Here is a 26,233-nt window from a genome sequence, read left to right as displayed (position 1 = left end):
AGGACCCGGGGAACATAGGACCCTACCCCTTACCCTAACCCTAACCCTAACCCTTTACCCTGGAGCTCCAGACCCAGGCTTACACAAAGTGGGGAACATAGGACCCTTTTTTAAAAAAAAACGGTCCGATACTCCCTGATCGGGGAACATAGGACCCGGGGAACATAGGTATGACCCCATTTCAGCATATTATAGGAAGCCCATCATGAACGATATATTCTCCTGTCATAGTAACAGTTTCCTGGCAGCTTGGTTAAAGCAAAGTATTCATTTGTTCACTGGATATGCCAAATGTGATTAAACCCTCGTTTATGATTCAATATCCGACGGAATAGACGGAGCGCGCTGTGAGATTAGAGGCTGCGGAGCACAGATACACGCGGGGCTCACTATTTGGCAACGCGCGGGAGCATTATAAAGCAGCGACAAAAAAAAATAATGAAGCCGTCTCGACCTCCTGCACAAGGCAGATTATCGACTTTCGACCGCGTCCCTCGGCGACCCGGAGTGCAAGCTGAAACGCTCTCGCGTCCCAACGGCGGCCGGGACGGCAGCCATGGTGGTAATTGATTTACCTCCTTGGGGAATCGGTAAGCCGGGGCGGCACGGGGGGGGGGGGGGGGGTTGGGGGGGTTTGGGGATAATGCTAACAAGGAAAGAGGAGCACTAAGCATGTCGTGCTGCTCGACACGATGTCACAACGATCAGTTTCATTATCTGTTTTGTAACGTCCAGGTGCTGCGTTGATGTAAATCTACAGGGACAGGTACCGTGACCTACGATAAACCCTGTATTTGAACAAAAAACAACAACAACAACAACAACAACACAATCTAAGCAGCTGCTGAATGTGGTTTTGGCGACTGTTATAAAAAAGCCTGGGTTTTCACACGTGGTCTGGCTCTCTGCCACTTCAGTCAAAGGGGAGGTTAAACACACACTTAAGCACCACTTTATCCAGCTCCTTATTCGTCACACCGCAAAATACACATTCAATTAACTCTGACCGGAGACCAATTTCACATTCGGAATAATACATCAATGTGTGTTTTTTTTTCTTCTTCTTCTTCTTATTATTGCTCATTTGTGTTCTAAAAAAAAGAGAGGGGGACAAAATAATGTATCCTTGTGAAAAGAAGATTATTTTCAGTATTATTTTATTCAATAGTCAGTTTATTATTGTACAATCAGTGCACATTGTTGTATGCAGTCTGTAAACATGCAGTATATATACATATTAAAGGGACACTGTGTAGTTTTTATGGGTTTATCTGACCCAAAATCCACTTTTTATGTTTAAAAAGTGGATTTTATTGTTTTTTTAATTGTTTTTTTTTATTATGTGCTTTTTTATTATATGTCTGTATAATAGTTTTTGTTTTTAATTTTCGTAGTCGTTTCAAAAAGTCACGTAAAATAACACGGTCGCGGGCCGCGGTTGCATCGCCACTGTTAGCAGCGAGACGCCATGTTTCTACCGGAGCCTGTAAGGACAAACGCGAGAGAAACAAATCAAGCGTCGCTTTACTTGTAGCGGAAGTCCCGCCTCCTCTCTCTCCGCTTCGCCTGCTACGGCCGCGGTAGCTCCGCCCTCTCCCTCGCCTCACGAACCTCATCTGCTGACACGGAGAAAGACGACGAGGACGACATTTGACCGGCTGAGGATACCGTAGCGCTCAGGGAAGGGAGGGGGTGAGCAGAGGAGCAGTCCTTTGTTGTAAATTTCAGCCTCTCCTCTAGATGGCACTATAAACTACTTACTTCACCTTTAATTGTGTAATTATATGATATTGTAAAGTCGGGGCAGGACCAAAAAAGCATTATGCCTCTGCCTGCTCCTTCTCGAATGCTTAGTTTTTCTTTATTTTGTTTTTGCTTGACAAAATTGATTATTCCGCTTTAGTTTTGTGCTTTTTTTTTTTTTTCCAAAAGTATTGATTCATGTGTTTTTTTCTCAGAAAATAACTCATACATTTTCTACAGCTCAAAATTACTTCACATGTTGTGTTTTGTCAAATCGGGCAAAGGACAGAAATCCGAGTTCAGCTTATATAGAGCTCACTTTAAATCCACAGAGATCGGACAATATGTCGCAATTTTTTGGCACAATAACGTCTGCTCTATAAGTGCTGTACTGTACGTCTACAGAAGTGAACATCGTCGTATCCTTGCTTTGCGTGAGTCAGCTGCCGGAGCCGATCGCTGTGTTCAGTTACACAGTTTTTCATCAGTGTTTTTAACTCGCTCAGGGAGAAAATATAATTAAGTTTTAATGTGTTGTGAAGGTTATTCCGCGGGAGCAGCATCGGAGAGAGAGAGAGAGTTCAGAGGGAAATCTCAGAGACCCAGTGGAGCAGGAGTTATAACCCAGAGATAACGTCCACTACTTTTTTGCGTTAAAAAGCTGAAACGGTCTGATTTATTTTTGTCTCAGAAGGTGCCCCCTTTGGAAAAGGCCTGAACGGTGCACGGTGCCCCATTAAAACTGGTCAACAATGGCTGTTTACGCGTTGTTGCTTTGCTGAAGACCAGAAGTCGTTAATCCTAATAGAGAGAGAGTGATGAGCAGTAATGGACTACGATCTGGCTCTGAGATCCACCGGGGAGTGGTTTTCGGATTCGTCAACGTCTCGGTTGACCAGTGAGGTCAAAGGTCGGAGGAGGAGGAAGAAGACGAAGCTCTGATGTCGAGTTAGGAAACTGAATTTTGGTGCTTATCAGACATTAAAAAGAACCTACACGGGTTACTTGTAATTATAATTAGTGCTGGGCACGTCAACGCGCTAACGGCGGCTAACAGCATCAACGCTGACGCACACTAACGCATGACGACTGAAGGGAAAAAGACGCGCGTGATGTCAGGTTTACGTGCTGCGGCACCGGAGCCAGGCACTGTTTACCAGTTAGCTGCGCTAGCTCCGTTGACTGCATTAGCTCCGTTAACTGTGTTAGCTCCTTTAGCGCCGTTAGCTCGCCTACAGTCGAACTGGAGCGGTCTGTTTATTAAAGGAAAAGAGCAGCGCTGCAAATAACCAGCGTGCCTGTGCACTGCGTATGTGTGCCTCTGTTTTTAAAGTTGAGCGCTACTTTAGCGACACATTTTAACAATCGGGAATCACGTAAACATGTCGACGCCGTTAACGTGCCCAGCACTAATTATATGTACAATTAACCTGTGTAGTTTCTTTCAAATGGTTGACATGCACCAAAATTCAGCAAATGACGCAGCTAACGGAGCTAACTGTTAACTGTTAGCTCCGTTAGCTACGTCAAAACATGACGTCATGCGCGTCTTTTTCCGGTCAGTCGTCACAGAAGCGCATCGTTCATGTGCACCGTATACCAGTTAGCGCCGTTAGCTGCGCTAGCTCCTTTAGTGATGTTAGCTCCTTTAGCGCCGTTAGCTCGCCTACAGTCGAACTGGAGCGGTCTGTTTATTGAACGAAAAACGCATCGCTACAAATACCTAGCGTACCTGTGTACTGCGTATGTGTGCCTCTGTTTTTAAAAACTAGCGTTACTTTAGAGACTCATATTAACAAAATCGGGAGTCGCGTAAACATGACGCCACGGGCGTTTTTCCAGTCAGTCGTCATGGAAACGTTGCGTTAACATTGACGCCGCTAAAGTGCCCAGCACTCAACATAATACATGAATCTGACACGTGCGTGCATGCACAATATTCACCATAATGATGTTGTGTTACATAAGTTGTTTATATGTCAAATTGTATCTAGAAATTCCCTGTAACTATGCTGCAGTTGTGTGTGTGTGTGTGCGTGCTCTTTTCAATGCTTTCCTTTCCTCAGCAAAAACATCTTTTGTCAGGTGATTTGCTGCAGGGAAATAAAAAAAGCATGAACTGCACAGACAAAGGAGAGTTATTTTATTGTGAGGACTGAAATATTAAAAGCTAATTGTCCTTGTCGGAGCAGGAATGGGTGAAAGGATGGAATCGTCCTAAAATCGACATTTAGTCTGGAGTAAATAAAAGGTGCATTTATGAATGAAATGTAAAAAAAAGTACTTGAAACCAAACTTCTGTTTCTGTTCTATTGTACGCTGTATTTAAGAAAAGTACAAGGTGAACCTTCCAAGGGTTGTAGGAAGCAGAAGGACCGATTTAAAACCAAGACACAACACAAGCTAAAGTTTGACTTCACTTTGACCCTATGTTTTTCCAAAAAAAAGTTGTCAAATATATATGAGACAGAATAAAATAGACTTTCTGCTGCCAGCCTTCAGGAAAGAAACAAACAGAAATGAATTCACCTTGGTCTCTCCTTGTCACGGACAAACACACTCACTTCTGCGCTTTTACCTTTTCCCTTTTTCTGAGGCACACGAAAACCGACGCTCGGTGCTAAGTGCTCTCCTGTCCCTTCCACTGTTTTCTTCTCTTTAAATTCACATGGACACGGTTTCACGGAGTGGAGACGCGGCAACGCCAAGAGAGAATAAAAAGCCACTTTGTTTGTTACGAGTAGAAATACTCCAAATCCACCAGTTGCTTCCAGAACCAGCTCTAGTCTATAAATACAGAAATTAGTGCTGGGCACGTTAGCGGCGTCAACGCTAAAGAATGCTAACGCGCGGTGCGTTTCCATGACGACTGACCGGGAAAAGACGCGCGTGACGCAGCACCAGAGTCCAGGCACCGATTACCAGTTAGCCCCGTTAGCTCCTTTAGCGTCGTTAGCGCGCCTACAGTCAAATTGGAGCGCTGCAAATAACCAGCGTACCTGTGTACTGCGTATCTGTGCCTCTGTTTTTAAAATTTTGCGTTACTTTAGAGACTCATTTTTAACAAATTGGAAGTCACGTAAACATGACGTCACGTCAGTTAGCTCCGTTAGCTCCTTTAGCGGCGTTAGTGCATCTACAGTCGAACTGGAGCGGTCTGTTTATTAAACGAAAAGAGCAGCGCTACAAATAACCAGCCTACTGCGTATGTGTGCCTCTGTTTTTAAAGTTTGGCGTTACTTACAGACTCATTTTTAACAATAGGGAGTCACGTAAACATGGCGTCACGTCAGTTAGCGTCGTTAGCGCGCCTACAGTCCAACTGGAGCAGGTCTGCTCATTAAACGAAAAGAGCAGCGCTACAAATGACCAGCGTACCTGTGTACTGCGTACGTGTGCCTCTGTTTTTAAAGTTTAGCGTTACTTTAGAGAGTCACGTCAGTTAGCTAGCTCCGTTAGCTGCATTAGCTCCTTTAGTGCCATTAGTGCGCCTACAGTCTAACTGGAGCGGTCTGTTATTTTATTAAACGAAAAGAGCAGCGCTACAAACAAATCATCACGTCAGTTAGCTTTGTTAGCTCCTTTAGCGCAATTAGCGCGTCTACAGTCCAACTGGAGCAGGTCTACTCATTAAACAAAAAGAGCAGCGCTGCAAATAACCAGCGTACCTGTGTACTGCGTATGTTTAGCGCTACTTTAGAGACTCATTTTAACAATCGAGGGTCACGTAAAACATGACGTTGCGTGCGTCTATTTCCGGTCGGTCGTCACGGAAACGCAGCACGAATAAAAAAAATGGACAGTGAACGGCAACTACTTCCACTCTTTTGTGCCTCATTTTTTTATCCATCTAACCTTTCACTTCCTACCGGTTTGATTCATTCACCTTTGTGTGTTTTTTTTTCCCCCCCTCTCCATTCTGTCCTCATCAGTCAGCACAGGTTCAGACAACAGTGCCCACCCACACACCCCCACCCCTCCATAAGCTACTCCCAGTGTGTCTCCACTCCCCTGGGCTGTTAGCTCCACGCTGAGTGGGTTGGCAGGGGAAAAGAGGCGGCCCGGCAGGAGGTGGAGCGCTCCTGCCAGAGTGCGGTGCCACCCCGCTGCGCCGCTGGCACTGGCATCACATTCTCACTCCGTGTGTGAGTGTGTGCGGTGGTCAGAGGGGACAATAAAGAGGGGGGAGGCACGAGATCCCGGGGCCTCCCCGTGTGGATTCAGTCACGACGGGGTCATAGAGTCGCTCGGCATATGGACGCCGCCGATTAATCCGCCGGCGTTTCACTAACGCGCAAACGCCAGCGTGAGGCGCCCTGCTGCTTTGTCTGACCTGTCACCACACACACACATATACGACACACACATTGACTTAAAATAAAAAAGACCGTAGAGTGTTTACCTGTGCAGATGAAGAACTTGGACTCTCCGACACTTAACTCCACTTTGTTCAAGGATATGGACACCTGCAGGGCGGCTGCAGAAGAAAAGCGAACAAGAGAGGGAGAGGGAGAAAAAACAGGACAAATGGATTACTTACTACAATAGAACCAGAAGAACACAAAAGAGTTTCATCATTTGCCGACTGGAGAGACATAATAATACAAAATTGCTTCTTTTTTTTTTTTGTTAACAGTCTGCTTAGCAGTGTGGTTCATTTCCCCTCTTTATGCCAGCGTTATATTGACCGTGGACTGTTTTCTGTTTTCACATCGCCATTACATTACAAATTTGCGCAAAAGGAAGACGAGCAGCTTACATAAATGCAAATAAACGTCCTTTAACATAAATAAGAACCAATTGCAATCAAGACCATTTCCGCCTCTAAAACAGGGACTCGAACAAGAACCTTCTTGGTGTGAGGCAACGGTGCTAACCACTGTGCCACCCTGTTAACCGATGTACTCTTTGTCACAACAATGCAGCTATTTCCGCAGGATTTCCCACATGCAGCAGACGGATGAACGTTTGCGACAAGCTCTCGTCACTCAGTCACTTTTACGATGAATGGGCTCCTTTCAGCGCGAGGTGCCGTTGTTACACTGTTCGCAGTTATCACTTTTGCCAATAGTATATGATTTGAGCGACGCAGAGGAGATGGGAATTTAACAAGCTGACAAAACAGCGGGGATCAGTAAATACTTCAATGGCAGTGGCATTTTTTTCCTTTGGTGCTACGGAACTGCTGTGCAACGTGGAAGCAAATACTACAAACAACTAATGTGGAGAAAATGGAGCAAAATTGTGCACAAATAAAGGAAAATATCAAGAATGGACAGAATACCATTTGTTTGCATTGGTCTATTATACACAACACAGAGCATTTAGGCTGCTTTTTATCATTACAATGTTACAAGAATGTGCAATATAGAGTGTCTTATATATCGTTTTTCCAGCATAACCTAGGAAATCTGATCAGGGCCGGCCCAAGCCTCCATGGGGCCCTAAGCAAAATTTGATTTTGGGGCCCTCTGATACTGCCAATAATAATGATTATTGATCATTCACACACCTACTATACTAAAGCTATATACTATACTTATTCTACTCTGTCACGAATACACATGTAAAACTAAACGTGAGAACTTTTTGTTGCATGGAGGCAGACACCAGATTTCCAAACTTACAGAAAAAAAAAAATTATTTCCCCCTACTAGCGGCACAGAGAATCAATAAATAAAACCAAATATATAAATGATAAAACATTATATTATATAAATAAAATATAAGATATATATAATAATAAGATATTAAGGTCTGAAAATCTAAAAATGTGCACAATCTTTGGGGGGGGGGGGTTCAAAATAAACTCCTGTAATACAAAGATTTGACTTTTATATGCAAAAAAAAACACAGCATTAAATAAAATAAACAAATAAATATCTAATAAATACTTAAATAATAATGTTAATCAACAGAGGTACCCGGAAAATGGTCAAGGTAAAGTTAAATAATCACACCTGACAACGATGTAAAAACTGTGAAAAAGCTTTGGTAAAAATTGGGGAGAAAAATTCTAAATAAACGGAACAGCAATCCAATTTTTTTTGACAGAATATTTTTTGACTTAATTGCTCTCGGGGGCCCTCTAGTGGTCACGGGGCCCCTCAGCAGCGGCTCAGTTCGCTTATGCCTTGGGCCGGCCCTGAATCTGATATCAAAAAGAAAAATAAGACTCATACTTTTCACCAACTATATCAACACACCTGAGCAAGAAACTACTCAAAATGTTTAAAATCGGATTGAATTTGTGAAATTTGGTTCACGTTTATGAACAAAAACAGGAGATAAACGCTCTATTTTGACTCATAACTCGTAAATTTGACTCAACAACACAAGAAATAATTAAAAAAAATTTTTTTTTTGAAAGATGAAGATGTGACCGATAAGCACACACCCCCCCCAGGATGTCCATATAAGGAGTTGTGTATTACTCCCACGACAAAATTACCATGGGCGCACCTAAGGGTTAAGGCTCAGGTGTCTACTGAAAGGCAAATCACAGAATCAGACTGCATCTGGATCTCAGCTGTCAAACTCTGGAGAAAAAGTTGGACACGGGCAAAGACGGGGAACAGTTTTGATTTGGCAGAAGAGCCGAGTGAGAGCAGGGAATCTTTCTATATGTCTTCTATGTGATGAGCGTTGATTGGCAGCCCGGCAGGGAGAGGGTCACGTTTAGGTGAGAAACCTCTGCGACTCAGTTATTTGATGAGCCTGTCACATCTGAGCCCTGAGAGCGGCGAGACTAGTTAGCATCAACCTCCAAAACACACACACACACACACACACACACACACACAGGCATGCTGCAAAACACTCTAATGGAGGTTAATTCTCCCTACAACACCGCAAATGCAGCAGCGGAGCTCAGGGCGCCTGTCAATAATTGAGAATATGATGAAGTGATTATGTGCTGCTGCTGCTTGAGGGGTGGGGGGGGGGGTGACAGTTATCACACGGGGCCACCAGCTGTCATGCACCGGCGGTGTCTATAGATGGCGGTAGAGGGGCGACGTGACGAGTCAGAGGAGCTGCTTTGTCAGTGCACTCAATAGTTTAAATCAGGGGTCACCAACCTTTTTGAGATGAGAGCTACCTTAAGGGTAAAAAATAATATGGAGGGCTACCACATTAACATTTTTTTGTTTGTTTACCATTTAAATGATTAATATTATGCATTCAACTGCATACAGTTTCATTCCAGTGCTTACTCCTAACGATTATCAGTTTTTATTAACAATATCAAAGATATTTTACTGAGCCATCATATGGATACATGCAAGTGAGGTGAAGTGAAGTGAGCCCGCGGGCACCGTATTGGCTGCCCGCGGGCTACCAGGTGCCCGCGGGCACCACGTTGGTGACCCCTGGTTTAAATGCTGCGTCACTGTTCTGTGGATGCTAAACACACACACGTGCTGAATGACAGATTAACTCTGGTTCCTTTATGTGGCAGACAATGAAGTCATTACTGTGATGACCCAGTGTGCTGTGGTTACGTAAAGGTGCATTACGTAATAAATGTAAAGCATCTGGCCGTTAAAGTCCTCCTAATATGTCACAGAGACTCAGGAATAATGTTCATATAACAAACTGAACTCACCAACGACAACAGTACAGACAAAATATTTGCATTCAAATTTATTTTTGCAGACTGCAAATCATGTTTTGGCATGTGGCACCACCTACCAATCATTGCAGTCAGTAGAGTCTCAGCTGCCGAGCAACCACGGGTTGCCAGTTACGTCAGAAAACGAAACCTAAAAGACCTCGGTATTTTTAATTTTTAATGCAGTAACCGTTTTTGGCCACTCTTACATATGGTGCCTTTAAAGGTCCCGTGTGTACGCACCAAGAAAAAAGTAAAGAAAAAAATTATTTCTTTGGATTTTTTATTATTGTATTCAATTATGCAATTACTTCATCAATTTTTTTTTTTTTTTTTTTTAATTAGACCTACAGTATTTCAGATACAGGCCTCTACCAAACGGTTGAGACGTCTGTTCATAATAAACCTGGTTTGCATAATTCATAAAATCCAACATTCAGAACAAGCCACATTAATTTAGTGTTAGTGAGTAGAACCTAAAAAGGGTTAAGAGGGTTTATGAGCAAAATAAAGATAAATATACAACCCATATACAAGTGTATAATCACCTGCTGTGTTAATGCCAATGTAATTCACCACAGTGTTACAAATCTATGTATTTGGGGGGAAATATACAGCCTAAAAGCGCCATCCGAGCGTCTAACGTAATCCCTGCACTGTCCAGCAGAGGCCGTTGTGAGCGCAGCTTGGACTTGGACTCATGTTGAAGGATTAATTTGATCATTTAATCTCGTTGAATTTGGTTATTGGATAAAAAATATGTATGTCGTGACCCTGCGAGTCCTAAAAATCGGTTTATAATATGGAACTGGAGACACAGCTACTGTTTACACACACACGCACACGCACACATGAATGCATTATTTAAGTAAATGCAGATCGTGTTCTTTTTGTTGATTAATCATGTCCATTTAACCCCGTGCCCTTCCACACCGCCCGCCTCTGACTTAAGGCTGATTCTAATCGCTGCTTCGAGTAGTTTAACAGCTTTCAATTATTAATTGATCCCCGGCTCCGCTCATGCTTCGTGTGATTGATTGCGTAATAAGTAGGTTCGGAAAAAAAAAAGGCCGGCAGGAACAAAAAGAAAAATGTGCTTCTTTTTTTTTCCCCTCCCCCTCGCCCCCCCCAATCCCAGAGTCATTGGCTTGAACCGTACAATTAAGTTCAACCTGTGAGAAATATATAACCGCTCGCTCGGTGGCTTCAAGTTGAAATGCACAATCCCCAACAGCGAGTAGAAACATTGACGTTTTAATGAGAACGCCGTCTGGATTCTAAACATGACACGAGAGGATATACTGATCCAACGGCGACTCTAATTATATCAATTAAAAAGACGAAGAAGAAGAAGAACGATTTCTGTCCCGTTTACCCGCTTATTAGCGCTTAGCGTCAATACGGTATGAGCCTTTCGCAGCGATTATCAGCTCCAATTATATAAAACACGACAACAAAAGCAACCATTCGTTGCCGTTTTGTCATGTTTTGGAGATAGATAATGACGTGCATAACTTTTCAAAACCGCCGAGGCTCAAATATGAATCGATTCCGGAATCCATGCTCAAAGATTTTGGCCATGGTCATGTCCAAGGTTAAACGTTTGGATCAAGGGCGTTTCAGTATGGAGTCTACAGAGGTGCAGATGGATGTACCTCATATGATTAGGGTCACTGTTGCGTAAACTGAAGTAAAACCGGACCATTTCATGTGCCGATACACGTCAAAATACCTCAATTACGGAGGGATTGAAATGAAGATGAACATGTGTCCGAGTCCAGGGCCAGATCGGGCTGAGGCGAAATCATATCAAATTCAGAACAAAGCAAGTTTAAAGAACAAAAAAATGAGGAAGAGCGGTAAATATCGCGGACATTTATGGAGGATTTCCCATTGAAATCAGTCCAGTAATGCAATGGCCATCTGTTTTACTTGATTTCCTTTGCTGTATCCCAGACAACTGCCTGGGGCCCCCGAGCTGATAGGGGGCCCCCCTGACACTCTGAGCCTGAGGGCTGTTTTTAGTGAAATGTGCAGTGAGCAGCCGCCTCCCCGTCCCCCTTAAACAACAATGGGCGATTTGCAATGACATCTCAGTAGGAAACCTCCCTAAAGGGGCCCCACCTCACTTTAACCTGTGTGAAGTTATCGTTCTGCAAGTTGGAAAATGAAGAGGATTATTTACAGTGTAATAATGCATATCTTTTTATCTTTTTTACTCAGTTAATAAATGTTTTTTCAGTTATTTACAGTACAGATTTTTTTTTTTTACTAAGTTTAGATAGTTTTTTAAAAGCTATTTACAGTATTTTATTGTTCTTTACATTTATAGTTTCACATACATTTTAATTACAAGGTTTTCCCTTGTTATTTCATTCATTTCGAAAAAATAACATAACGGTGATGAACACTGGTTGGAAGGGCCCCCTGGGAATTTTTGCTTAGGGCCCCTACAGACTCTAGAACCGCCCCTGTTTAGTACTTCATAATTTTTACTACATAAAAAAAACTGAAAGAACCGCCGCTCGTGGGCCTTGGGGTTTGTCGAATTCAACAATTCATCACCATTTTATCATAATAAGCATTGTCGCCATTTACCTGAAGTCATCGCCATTCGCGGTCAAGCGCGAAAGACCCGAGAGCTGTTTTCAAGCACGATCTCCGCATAACGCGTGATGATTTTCATGCAGACTTTCTTCCCCATAATATGACTAACACATCGGTAGAGGATCTCTGGAGGAATCAGTTGAGGGGGCGGAGTCTGGCTCGAGCATGCAGGAAGCGAGACACCTACACGTTCGCACTCTGAGACGGTGTCTGAAAGCAGCTCAAGAGTCGTTTAATAAAGAAAATTCCTCTTCTTCCAAAGTCGACAGCCGAATGAAACGCTAATCCAGACACTTTAACAAGTGAGCCACAAAACTAACTCGTGATTTAGAAGATTAGGAGCTCAAATGTTTCCCCATCTGGGTTTCTGAGGACCAACAGCAAGGTCATCAGCCGCTCCAGGCGAGAGCTAATGCTTGCGGTAAAGTCGGGCCGATTTCCTCGAGCGTTCATCAAGTCATTCTGTGGGGGTGATAATATGTCAGTGTTGTGTTTACAGCTTGTTTCCACGGCTGTGAAATGGCCCATAAACTCTATTAAGGTTGATTCAATAGAAGTCAGCACTCTGCCCAGGAAAAGCCGCGCTAATCACTGCAAGATCTTGCCTTTGATAGGAAAAAAAAAAAAAGCACACGGTGTAAAATTCACCGACATCAACTCACTTTACGTTTTTTTTTTTTTTTTGATGGGAGGATTTGAAGTCCTTGTATCGATGCCAAATCATTAAATTCCTCAAATTGAGGTCATGGGTGTTATCGATGAGGCGTGAGCTCGGCCTGGCTGAGATGACTCAGCAACATTTGGACATGAAGCAACAACTGTGTGTGTGTGTGGAAATGAGTAAAAACACCAGAGTGAGTGGATGTACAGGTGAGTATCTGTTGATCAAGTCCATCTCTATCACTCTCTCAGGGCCGGCCCAAGCCTCCATGGGGCCCTAAGCAAAATTTGATTTTGAGGCCCTCTGTTAATAATGATTATTGATCATTCACACACCTACTATTCTAACACTATACTACTTATTCTACTCAAATATACTTGTAAAACTAAATGTGAGAACTTTTTCTTGTTGTTAGATTGTAATCCACAGTGATTAATGCATGGAAGCAGATTTGCAAACTTACAGAAAATTTTTTCAATTAATATTTGGCAAAATCGGCAACTCCCCCTACTGGCGACACAGAGAATCAACACATAAAACCAAACGGTTTATAAATGAAATATTAAAGGTGCCATATGTAAGAATGTGGCCAAAAACGGTTACTGCATTCAAATTCAAAATACCGAGGTCTTTTAGGTTTCGTTTCCTGATTACAGTCACTGGCAACCCGTGGTTGCTCGACAGCTGAGACTCTACTGACTGCACTGATTGGTAGACGGCGGTAGGTGGCGCCACATGCCAAAACATAAACATGATTTGCAGTCTGCAAAATATTTATTTTTTCATGCGAATATTTTGTCTGTACTGTTGTTGTTGGTGAGTTCAGTTTGTTATATGAACATTATTCCTGAGTCTCTGTGACATATTAGGAGGATTTTACAGCCAGTTGCTTTAGATTTATTACATAATGCACCTTTAAAATATTAAGGTCTGAACATCTAAAAATGTGCACAATCTTTGATTGGATTCAAAAATACACTCCTGTAATACAAAGATTTGACATTTATTTGTAAAAAATACACAGCTTTAAATAAAATAAACTAACACATGAGAAACAAATACTTAAATAATGATGTTAATCAACAGAGGCACCCGGAACAAGGTCATAACAATGGTTTATAAATAAAATATAAAGTGAAATAATCATATCTGACAACTATATAAAAACTGTGAAAAGTTTTGGTAAAAATAGGGAAAAAAATTCTAAATAAATTACAGCAATCCAAACTTTTTTTTTATATTAATTAATTGCTCTTGGGGGCCCTCTAGTGGTCACGGGGCCCTAAGCAGCAGCTTAGTTTGCTTATACCTTGGGCCGGCCCTGTATGAGGTCATTATGAACATGATATAGATGTTTATTCATTGATAAATGTACGTTTTTTTGTCTATAGTGCTATAAAATGTAGAGATACCTAAAAAAAACTATGAACCTTCAGAATAAGAGGCTTAAACATATAGAGCAGTGTATTGTAAATAAAAGGTGCATCTAAGAATAAGTCTGAGACGATGAGGAGATGCAAAGGTGAAGAGGAAAAAAAACATCCTTTGGAGGAAGTTAGTTCATTTCATAGCAACATATAATATCCTTTCAAATTCATTTCCAGTGGTGCCAGCAGGAAGCTGTGAATAGAACTTTTTTTTTTTTTTTTTACTGCATTAGGATTTTTGATTTAGCTTTTCCAATATACTTTCGCTGCAGACTTTGCCTTTGGATTCACCTGAATTAGTTTAGTAGTTTGCCTGTCAAAGTTTGCAATTCTGGCTCCCTGTGTTCCCACCTGGTTACATAATGAGCCTGCTTTCAATATGGTGGAGCAGAGAAAAGAGGAAGGAGGCGCTGGTTCATGTCATCTAAACCACATCCAATCGCGCTGACGTACAGTAACAGGCCACATATGCGCTCGCGGCTGCAGCCCACAGCTACCTATTATCTTTTCCCCTTCCCTTTTTCAAACACCTTCTCTGTTTCTCGGCTTTCTTTATGCTCGCCAAACTGCTTTGTGATTTATGTCTCATTCCTTTGCTTAAGCCTCTTATGCCTCAGGCTGTGGTGGTGGCCATGATGGACACCTCTCTGTGTGTGTGTGTGTGTGTGTGCAGAAAATCACCCCAAACCATGACAGATGTTAGCTGTGTACAGATTTGTTTTTGTTTTTAGCTCATTAGTAGGAAAACTGGATCATATTTACCAGATGGCATAACTTTTTTTTCCCGATACTGTTTCTTTCCCTTTGTAGAAAAGAAACTTGAGTTGCCCCAACTACCATTAGGTTTAGTATGTGTCTGTACAAGAGTTTATTTAGTTATCACCAACATTTCCCAGCTTGGGATCAATAAAGTACAATCATCCATCCATCCATCTATCTTCTTAGTTAGACAAGTGTCTAGCTATCTATCTTCTTAGCTAGCAAAGTATCTATATATCTTTTTAGCTAGCCGACTATCTATCTATCTATCTATCTATCTATCTATCTATCTATCTATCTATCTATCTATCTATCTATCTATCTATCTATCTATCTATCTATCTATCTATCTATCTATCTATCTATCGAAGTATCCATCTATCTTGTTAGCTTGCAAAGTATCTTGCTATCTATCTCATTAGCTAACAAAGTATCTTCTTAGTTAGCAAAGTATCTGACTATCTATCTATCTATCTATCTATCTATCTATCTATCTATCTATCTATCTATCTATCTATCTATCTATCTATCTATCTATCTATCTATCTTGTTAGCTAGCAAAGTATCTAGCTATCTATCTTCTTAGCTAGCAAAGAATCTATATATCTTCTTAGCTAGTATCTAGCTAGCTAGCGACTATCTATCTATCTATCTATCTATCTATCTATCTATCTATCTATCTATCTATCTATCTATCTATCTATCTATCTATCTATCTATCTATCTATCTGTCTTGTTAGCTAGCGAAGTATCTGGCTATCTATCGTCTTAGCTAGCAAAGTATCCATCTATCTTTTTAACTAGCAAAGTATCTATATATCTTCTTAGCTAGCAAAGTATCTATATATCTTCTTAGCTAGCAAAGTATCTATCTATCTTTTTAGCTAACAAAGTATCTATCTATCTATCTATCTATCTATCTATCTATCTATCTATCTATCTATCTATCTATCTATCTATCTATCTATCTATCTTTTTAAACATACAGTGCCTAATACCATTGTGTAGAAGTGAATACATTTCCACACAGATGCGTCCAAAAAGGGTGCGAAAGCGACCGTTCTTCACAGAGTTTTTATGAATTGCTTCCTAAAAGTCATTTGTTTCGCAACATAAAAACATAATTATTTTTTTTGCATTATGCCCTGAAACATTTGCGCCGCTTGCATTTTTGAGGGAACTAAATACTGCAGACAAATTACGTAGGAGTCAGCAAAATCGGCGCTCAAATGACCATAGCGAGCCTCGGATATAATATATATATATACTGCATTTTATCTCATACAAACATAAAATCAATGTGATCTCTGAAGCATTTATAATGTTAAGTTTGCTAAAGTCGGCACCTTTGGACAACTTGAGTTACATCCTCGTGTATTTTATAGTGTCAGATCATTTTATGATGATAAGACAATATATCGGGATATCCGAATATAATTCACGTATTAAGTCGATTGCGTATGACAGTTAATATACAGTGGCAGATTCCTCATATCAAAGAAAACATTATTTAACCCTTTAACACCTAAGCCTAGAAATTTGGGGACTTTTTTTTTTGTTGCTGATTTTAACCATAAAAAGGCCAGAAAATGTCTGGCATTTACAATTTACTGCATGATAAAATACTGTTTAATAAAATATTTTGCGTGTGAAATTTTAAATTTGAACATATTTAAAATAATATTAGTTTGAGTCTTTGTGTCAATGTCAAAAAGAGAAGCCAAAACTTGTAAACTATGTACAGGGTTTTTTTCCCAACTCTCTCCTCTCTGGTGAATAAGACTCTGATTTGCCGACTTCCTGCAACAGCGCGAGCGAAATCACGGCGATGACTCCTCAGCTTTTCGGAAACCGTTGGAACTTTTTTCTCATAGCACAAACCCGTCGCTACGTAGTTACGGTAACGCAGAGCGCGCTTTTGCAAGCGTTTCACCGTGCGATACGCTCGCCGTTAAAGGGTTTTGAGACCTTTGAATCATGAGCAACTTAAACCACAATAGTACAGATGCAGGTGGTTTCAAAAGCAAACTATGATCTCTTAAAGGTGAAGTAAGTAGTTTATAGTGCCATCTAGAGGAGAGGCTGAAATTTACAACAAAGACCTGCTGCTCTGCTCACCCCCTCCCTTCCCTGAGCGCTACGGTATCCTCAGCTGGTCAAATGTCGTCCTCGTCGTCTTTCTCCGTGTCAGCAGATGAGGTTCGTGAGGCGAGGGAGAGGGCGGAGCTACCGCGGCCGTAGAAGACGAAGCGGAGAGAGAGGAGGCGGGACTTCCGCTACAAGTAAAGAGACGCTTGATTTGTTCTCTCGCGTTTGTCCTTACAGGCCCCGGTAGAAACATGGCGTCTCGCTGCTAACAGTGGCTATGCAACCGCGGCCCGCGACCATGTTATTTTACATGACTTTTTGAAACACTACGAAAATGAAACAAAAACTATTATACAGCGACTAGACAATGCAGGAGCACATAATATGTATAAAAAAGTGGATTTTGGGTCATATAAACCCATAAATACTACACAGTGTCCCTTTAACTGACTGTGTTTACCGATGCAACTGCTGCTGAAACGCTTCTTTAAAACGATTCTGTGCGTTTGCTGAAAAAGACGCAGCCACGAACAAAGTTTTCAAGTATTTCGTCGGGCGGTTTTACCGACAAAAAAGGGCGAACGTCAGAAAAGTATGACATCGCGCCGATCTGAAGACGAGGCGAGGCAGTGACGGTAATAATAATCCTCAAAGGAACGTTCTGCTCACAAAATTGAACACTAAACCCAGTTAAAAGCCAGTCAGACAATTGAGGCTGTGTCAGAGGGCAGATGAGTCGCCAGAAGGGGGAAAAAAGCGGAGAGCTCCAAATGGCAACGCAATCATCAGCCTTGATAGAAATAAGGGGACGGGGGGGGGGGGGTGGTTAACGGGCACAGGCGTCAATTTAGGCTTTCAATTGCTCCACGCGGTCAGAGCTTCGATATGTCAAAAGGTGCTGGAAGCAATTCGCCGAATTATTTCTTACAAGAAACACTGTGAAGGTATGCATGCAAATTCACACACACAGAGAGAGAGAGAATAACACGTGAGATAGCAGCCTCACAAACATGCAGCACGACCAAAACACAAACACAAACACAAGCTCCCCCCCGTGCAATTTGCTTATTGTTGTTTCATAACCCATGGCTTTCCTTTATCCTGCCTCACAAAGATGATTTCCATCAGGGGGGAAAACTGTAAAAAAAAAAGATAGAAAATCCTATTTTCTCCTATATGATATTCATATTTATGGAACATAAGGAAAAAAATGGGGCCAGTAAACGTAGAAGCAAGATGCCTTTGCACTGTTTTCCTGAATAGAAGCATGCTCCAATAACATTATACATAAGCTTTGACGATTTCTGAGGCGTTTTTCTATTCTTTTGTGTCCTGTCGACAATCCTGAGTCCTGTGTCCAATCTTTTTTATTTGTTTATCTTACATTCATCCCTTTTCCGTTTCCTGATTTCTACCCTTTTATTCCATTCCATTCCGTTCCATTATTCCACACAGCACCCATCCGTGCCCGTAACTGTGATTAAAACCACGTTTTCAATACAAATTTCAATTAACTACGGCCTATAATAATAATAAAAAAAATGCAAAAATATATATACAAAAGAACACCAACTCCGTGTGCGCTCACAAAATACAACAACAACGCCTCTAAGAGATCAAAAGACATATAATGAAAAGGGGAAAAGAAGAAAATAACTCCTCACACACAATTACTGTTACTGCTCCACTATTCCACATTCATTGCACATAGCAATGCAACGGAGTCATGCAGTGAGTGCACAAGCTGGTTTATTTCCCCCCCTCCTTTGTTGATGCCGCCAGCATGTGACTTCCAAAATTAAAGTCATTTTGGCCGAATAAGAGTGATTTGTTTCATAATGCACAGCCTTAATAATGTGTTTTATTATGAAAAAACAAATGTTCATGTTCATTTTCACCCATGCCATGGTCATACATTAGCAGAACGTAAATGATCCGTTTCATATGTGTCTATACACGAGTGTGATGTCAGACTGAATGTCCAGGTTTTAGTTTTACTAGCGGAATCCACAGATTTTTACAGCCACAGTGCCGCTGTTTGAGTTAGTAACGCACTTAGTTACGTGTTTTGAACCTTAATGCTATACTGTATGAAGCTTTACTTGCACCGTGTGCTTCTTCCACACATCGTGTCACTCAAACAAACAAACAAACCAAATTGCTCCTGTATGAAGCTATACTTGCACCGTGTGCTTCATCCACCTTCCACACATCATGTCATTCAAACAAACAAACCTTAATGCTATACTATATGAAGCTTTACTTGCACCGTGTGCTTCTTCCACACACCGTGTCACTCAAACAAACAAACCTTAATGCTCTTGTATGAAGCTTTACTTGCACCGTGTGCTTCTTCCACCTTCCACACATCATGTCATTCAAACAAACAAACCTTAATGCTATACTGTATGAAGCTTTACTTGCACCGTGTGCTTCTTCCACACATCATGTCACTCAAACAAACAAACCAAATTGCTCCTGTATGAAGCTTTACTTGCTCCGTGTGCTTCTCCCACCTTCCACCATCGTGTCACTCAAACAAACCAAACCATAATGCTCCTATATGAAGCTTTACTTGCACCGTGTGCTTCTCCCACCTTCCACACATCGTGTCACTCAACAAACAAACCATAATGCTATACTGTATGAAACTTTACATGCACCGTGTGCTTCTTCCACCTTCCACACATCGCGTCACTCAAACAACATCTACAGCATTAATTTCACTGCTTAACCCTTAACAATTAGAGCACTGCATTTAGGCTGCTTTTTTCCATTACTGATTAATAATATAAACACACCTGAGCAAAAACTACTCAAAACGTTTAAAATCGTATTGAATTTGTGACATTTGGTTCACTGGGCTTGTTTTTAGGAGCAAAAAGAAAAGAAAAACGGTCTAATTTTGTGACTTCTGCACAATTATTGCCACTTTATATATCACGACTAAAAATGACATCGATAAAATGAATCATAACTTTGACTCAACAACACATAAGAAAAGCAAAATAATATGTAAACGCACACCACCCAGGATGTCCGTATAAGGCGTTGCGCGTGTCATTCCCACGGCAAATCACCGTGGGTGCACCTGCGGCACACAGATCCGGGTTATGCAATTAAACCAAGGTGTCCGTCCGTCACCGCATCAATCCTATCAGTCCAAAGTGCCGCGGCCGCATCGATCGGGAACAAGCGTTCTCGCGTAAACAGCAGCAGGAGCAACAACCGACAGTTTTAATGAGTCACTTGAGCTGCTTTGTTTTAAGAATTGTGGCCGGTCTCTTTCACGTATTAATAAGGTCATCCATCATGACGAAAAGGTTCCCGTCAAATGATTAGGGAAATAAAGTCAATTATAAATGTCTGGGCCCTTTTTGGAATATAGACAAGCTAATTAAATATATATATTAACGAGAGGGGAAGCATCAAAGGCTAAGACGACTGCACTTATTATTCTATCGCATTGGACAGGAAGCGTCATTTTATGACAATTGTGGGCGCACGCCGTCCCGAGCTGTCACACCGTGTGTCTTTTATTCTCCTCCCTCGCATTTTCTGCCATTCGTCTATAGAATAAAGTCAAGCCAGAGGGTTTTTTTTTTTTTTTATCTTTTCTTCGCTTAAAACGATCCCTAAAAAAAAATTCAAATATCCTGCAATAGCATCAGACGTGACAGCGTATAGCGTGATGGAGAATGACGCAAGCTGAGCTCAAGCTGATTACGCTGCTGACCCTCAATAAGCAGGCTGCAAGCTGCATGGGCGAAGTCCACGAGTGATGGGATATTTGTGCTACTGCGAGAGGAGTCGACTCGATTGAGTTCGGGAGAGCGAAGAGTGATTCAGTAATAAAACCTAAACGCCTTTGAGGCAGTATCTGATTTCCGCTCCTGCTGCCGAGGGAAGCCTCGTAAGTCGTGGGTGGGTGTCGGTTCAACAACTGTAAGGAAACAGATAGATGAGCGCGGTGCGGTGCGGTGTGTGTGTGTGTGTGTGTGTGTGTGTGTGTGTGTGTGAACTCACCTACATGAATAATCATTGTTTCCACATAAAAATAAATAGGAAATTGCATCAAATCCTGTGTATTACTGTGCGTGTTTCATTTCTCCAAAAGTAAAGGACGCATGACTCAGCATAGCAGCCTCAAATTATATCGGGCTACTGTCAGCAGGAAAAAGTCGCGGAGGCGGTTTTTTTTCCCGCGTCATATTTTACGTCGTTTGCCGCTCGCCGCCATTCTGCTGCACGCTTTCTTCTATCTCGCTTCCCGAGAAAGAAGCAGGGGGGAAAACAGAAATACAAGTAATGAGTTTCTTTGTGCAGCCATTCTCCTCCAGCAGCTGCTTGTGTGGGACTAATTCCATTTATAAAAAAAACAAACAAATAACAATAATTATGGATCTGGTTAAGGCATGTTTGCTTGTCGTTGCATGAAGCGTAGTATGTGGTGCAGAGAGGAGAGAATAATCCAGCCGTTGCGGTGGGTGGCGGAGCAGATGTTAGTGGACTGCTGGCTGTCAGACTGAAGGCAGACTATTTAGCTCATTACTGAAACTAATACACGGATTTGCGCGGCGGTTTAATATTCACACCGGACGCGATTAACAAGCTTTGTGTGCGATCTACACACGACACAGTTGACCGGGGTTTTTTTCGTACACCCGCGCACCTTTTCCCGCGAACCGCGGGGAAAACAAAACGAGCTCACATTTCTAAACCAAATTTATGTTAATGGTTTCACGTTTTTGAACCACTTTTGGCTTTTTTTTTTTTGACAGAATGAGGGTGATCACTTCCAGCATTGCAGAGACTTACAGGTGAATATAATCCTGCTTTGGGAATGTAAATGTGCTGAAATTGTGCCGTGCCAGTGCAGTGTTTGTGGGAGGGTGAGTCAAAAAGCTGTTTTAAAAGATATAATTTTGGAATTTATTCGCCGGCTTCATGCATCGGCTATTGACACAGATGTTTTAGATGGTTTGGTCATGTGCAGGGGAGTGATAGTGCTTATTTTTGGACAAATAATGTTGATGTTGGGCTTTTTGAGAAAAAAAAATGTTGGTCCAACATTTCACAAAAACGTCATGTGGTCCAAAATTTGACAATTTTTTGATAAAAAAAATGTTTGGTCCAAAATTTGATGAAAACGTCATACTATACTATGTTGTCCCAAATGTGACAATTTTTTAGAAAACATTTTTTTGCCAAAAATTTGCCAAAAAAAAAATCATACTATACTGTCGGCCAAAATTATAACATTTCTTGATAAAAAAAATGTTGGTCCAAAATTTGCCAAAAACATAATACTAAACTATGTCGTCCAAAATTGTAAAAAATTTTGGTCCAAAAATGTTGGTCGTGGTGGTCAGAGGGGCCGTTTGGCGCACATTGGCAGCCACGCTTCCGTCAATCTGTGGCTACACGTAGCTTACCACCACCGGTGAGAATGTGTTAATTAATAATGGGTAATTTGTAAAGCGCTTTGGGTGTCTAGAAAAGCGCTCTAGATGGAGTGAATAATAATAATAAAAAAGATGGAGGTGCCAGGGAGGCAGGAGGAAAAGTTGAAGATGTTGTGAATGTGGTGTAACAGAAGAGGGCGACCCCTAGGGGAGTAGGGAGTTTTTTTTAGATGCTGCATATTATTTTGAATGTTTTGTTCCGTTTGCAGCATCCTCGACATAACAACACACCAAAATGTCCCCATATAACCACAACAATCTGGAACAAAACTCCATCCCTGGGCTGTTGCTCGCATAAACTGTACTGTACTCTACCACTACCACCACCAACACCAACAACAACAACAACAATCCTCCATTCTCCCCCATGAGAATTGCGCATCAAAACATGTCACATTCACATGTTGTATTTCTGCACACATTTCCCATGGTCTGCAGAAAAGCACAGTAAATTTAAGGAGAGCAGACTGGATTCTCAAAGTTGATAAGCCACGTTATATTGTTTTAAAGTTTATTTCCACGCAGAGAGCCGGTTACCTTTTGGTCCTCTTTTAGCACAAAAGCTTAGGTGTCAGCCTTTAATATGCTGCACAGTTTCCTCTCCTCCTGTATTCTGCTTCCCCAGAGACTTTCCACCAAGTTCATCTGCAATGACGACCTGAGGTTTTCCACTGAGGAGGAGGAGGAGAGCTGAATTCAAGACTCACTGTTATGGAACAAGGGGTTAGGAGCAGATGATTTTTCACCACCAAAAAAAAAAAAAAAAGCTCCTGTCACTGTATTTCCCCCCTCTTGCACAAAAACAAAACTTTTTGGTTTCTGCAGTTCAGAATGGAAAAGGCTCGCCCGTGCTCGAAGTGCAGCTTAAGCAAAAGTACTTTACTACACAGTAAAGATTTGCCATTGTGGTGTCTCCTTAGAAAACGTGTGCACAACTGCACTTCAATATCCAAGCTGGAGCGACTCCCTGGACTCCTGCTTGCACGGAAAGTGTTATTTGTCTGACTGCTGAGTCGGTTTCATTTGAAGAATATGCCATTGTGCCAACAAGTGGACATTCCCCCTGTAAAGACTGCGTTTGACCTTTGCCACACTCGCTTACGACAACATATAAAAGCAACACTTTCAAACGACAATCCTCGACAAACGGTACCGTAAAGGAGATTTTTCACATACAGCGATGCATTTTAACGCAGTAATTTAACATTACAGCACGATATCGAAATGACTAAATAAAGAATACAAAAACGCAACAAAAATAAAGTGTAATATCTTGTAGAGTTGTTTAACAGAAATAATTTTGGCTGCCTTTTTCCACTACTATATTACAGAGTTTATACAGAGTTTATAAGAAAGTAATAGCAATATAGTTTTGTAAATCAAATTTGGATTGGATTGGTCTTATATCCTTGTTTCCAGCACAAAGTAGCAAAAAGTACTGAAAATGATTCAAAATAAGAATGAATTTGTGAAATTTAGGAAATACGTCACAGTTCAAAGTTCACTTGGAAAGAAAATCCTTCTATTTTTGTGACATCTGCAAAATTATTGCTACGAAAAAAAAAAAAAAAAGTTTAAAGCCTGAATATGTGACCTATAAACACAGACCCCCAGGATGTCCATATAAGGAGTTGTGTGCTATTCCCACCTGTGGCTGTAAGAGCACTAAAGTTTAAACATGAAATGAAGCTGTTGAGTCATTAAGGGCACTACATATGTGTTTTATTATTATTAAAGTACTACTATAAATAATCAAGACATTCATACCTATTGAATTAGTGGCATAAATCCACACTTTCACACTGGTTGGAGCCAGAATTGAACCTGGAACCCTCTTGCCGTGAGGCGCCGTTATAAAACCACTGACCCTTCCTCTGTCATAATTAAGAATTCTTAATTTCTTGTGCCAAAAAAATGAACAAACACAGTGAACCAGAGAAACAGGTGACACCTGTCTACTACGCCCATAACGCCTGTAATCTTAATTCCCATTTCATGCACGCCGGAGAACAAGCGAAGCAACATGTTTTTTTTTTTTGTCTGGAGCAAAGGCGATCATTGCCGTGGGGACACGACATGGCACGGCGGTGGCGGCGGTGGTGTTGGTGGTGGTGGAGGCCGATTATTCTCCTGCCACATCCTGCCCAGTGGATGTGACACGGCCATTATCTCAGGCCTGTGGATTAATTCAGTCACAAAGGAGAGGTCAAACCTGAGAGAGAGAGAGAGAGGACTCTGGGGATTTTGTGGGCAGGTTTTTTTTTCAGCCTTTTCCTCAAATGAAATTCAAAGATTTAAGGTCAACAGTCTCCCTAATTGAGAGGGAACATCCCATGGCAATACCGGAGCAGGACATTAAAGCTGCCTAAATTATCTAAATCACAGGTGTCAAACTGCCGTCCCGCGGGCCATATGCGCCCCCCCCCCCCCCGATCGATTACATGCGGCCCCCCCATTTAATATTATGTTATAATGAAAACGTGGCCCAAGACCACCTTGTTAGCAGTGTTAGCAAAGTTGTCGAAAGGTTTTGCGGATTCAAAACGTCGTGACCACGGCAACCCATTGGCCACGATACAGGAAGTGCCCCTATAACTTCAGCACAGATTGAGTTCCACCTCATTTCCTGAAACTTGGTGGGTAGACCATGGCCTCAACTCAACAGGAAGTAGGCCTTTTTGAATTTTGGCGTCCATTTTGGTGATTTGCGAATCTATGTACGTTCCTAGAACTCTATTTACATTCCTACAAATCTACGTACGTTACTACAAATCCATGTAGGAGCAATGTTAGCAAAGTTGTCCAATGGTTTTGCGGATTCAAAACAGCGCGACCATGGCAACCCTTGGCGAATTTCGAACATTCGCCACGATACAGGAAGTTCCCTATAACTTCGGCAGAGATTGACTTCCACCGAATTTCCCGAAACTTGGCGGGAAGACCATGGCCTCAACTCATCAGGAAGTCAGCCTTTTTGAAATGTGGGGTCCATTTTGGAGATATGCACCTTACGTGAATGAGCTATATACATCGAAAAGTTGTTTAGTCCCCCCCCCCCCCACACACTTTTTGTTCTCTAGGCCGGCCCCCTATTGACCCTACTAGACGTTCATTGGCCCCCTGGTCTATATTGTCAACGGAAATACTCCAATGTGAGTTTTGTGCTTGTTTCATGGTCTTGAATTGAATTATATTGCTGATATATGTCATGTACAGGAAATTAATAATAAATTATCTAACATTTACAACCAAAATGTTAATTTCAGGCATCAGACATGACACGACAAAAACACCACGCGTGATCTCATGTCGTTCTCCCCTCTGATCTTTAAAATGAGTGCTTCAAAGGCTCGACTTCTATGATTCACTCTTCCTCCCACTGCCGCACACTTTTCTATTTTCCATTTCTAACCCATCAAACTTAATTTTACTCAAGTCCGCGCCTTTCATCTTTTCCCCCTTTCTTGCTTCATTGTGCAATGAATCGCCCGCTCGGCGTCACCTTTCCCCCCCCCCCCCGCGACTCCCTTCTTCCCCCCGTTATCACGTCCGTCTGCTCTTCATCCACTTCCTCTCGATTCTCTCGCTCTGACAGAAGCGGCCACCAACTGTCGCCGTGGCCTCGGCCAAACAGGAGTTAAGGTTGCCAGGACAAAGTGCCAACAGGTCAAATCATGCCAGAATAAATATTACTCAAACCTCTCTACCTGTGTTGTCTTCCAAGGCAAAATCAGCCAAATGAATGGGCTTTTTTTTGTACAAATGGCAGCGATATTTTAAATATCTAAACATGAAATGACTCAAACGTCAATTAATACAAGACGCAGCCTTACATCCAAGTAAATACTGTCAATAATATGTAAAATAGCAA

The 26,233-nt window shown here is 41.7% G+C and overlaps 1 protein-coding gene across 1 annotated transcript in view; it reads right to left on the bottom strand.

Annotated features, from left to right (window-relative positions):
• The window catches only part of ncam2 (neural cell adhesion molecule 2), a gene marked incomplete at its 5' end in the record, with an annotated part of 350,469 nt that overhangs the window by 120,790 nt on the left and 203,446 nt on the right, over positions 1 to 26,233 (bottom strand). Inside the window, one exon of the mRNA XM_083908283.1 lies at positions 6,146 to 6,220. Coding sequence (XP_083764409.1) covers positions 6,146 to 6,220 — 75 coding nt within the window. The remainder of the gene's footprint in view (positions 1 to 6,145; positions 6,221 to 26,233) is intronic.

The sequence above is a fragment of the Microchirus variegatus genome (genome assembly GCF_963457635.1).
Source record: "Microchirus variegatus genome assembly, chromosome: 22".
NCBI lineage: Eukaryota > Metazoa > Chordata > Actinopteri > Pleuronectiformes > Soleidae > Microchirus > Microchirus variegatus.
This window is presented reverse-complemented; position numbering and strand designations above follow the sequence as displayed.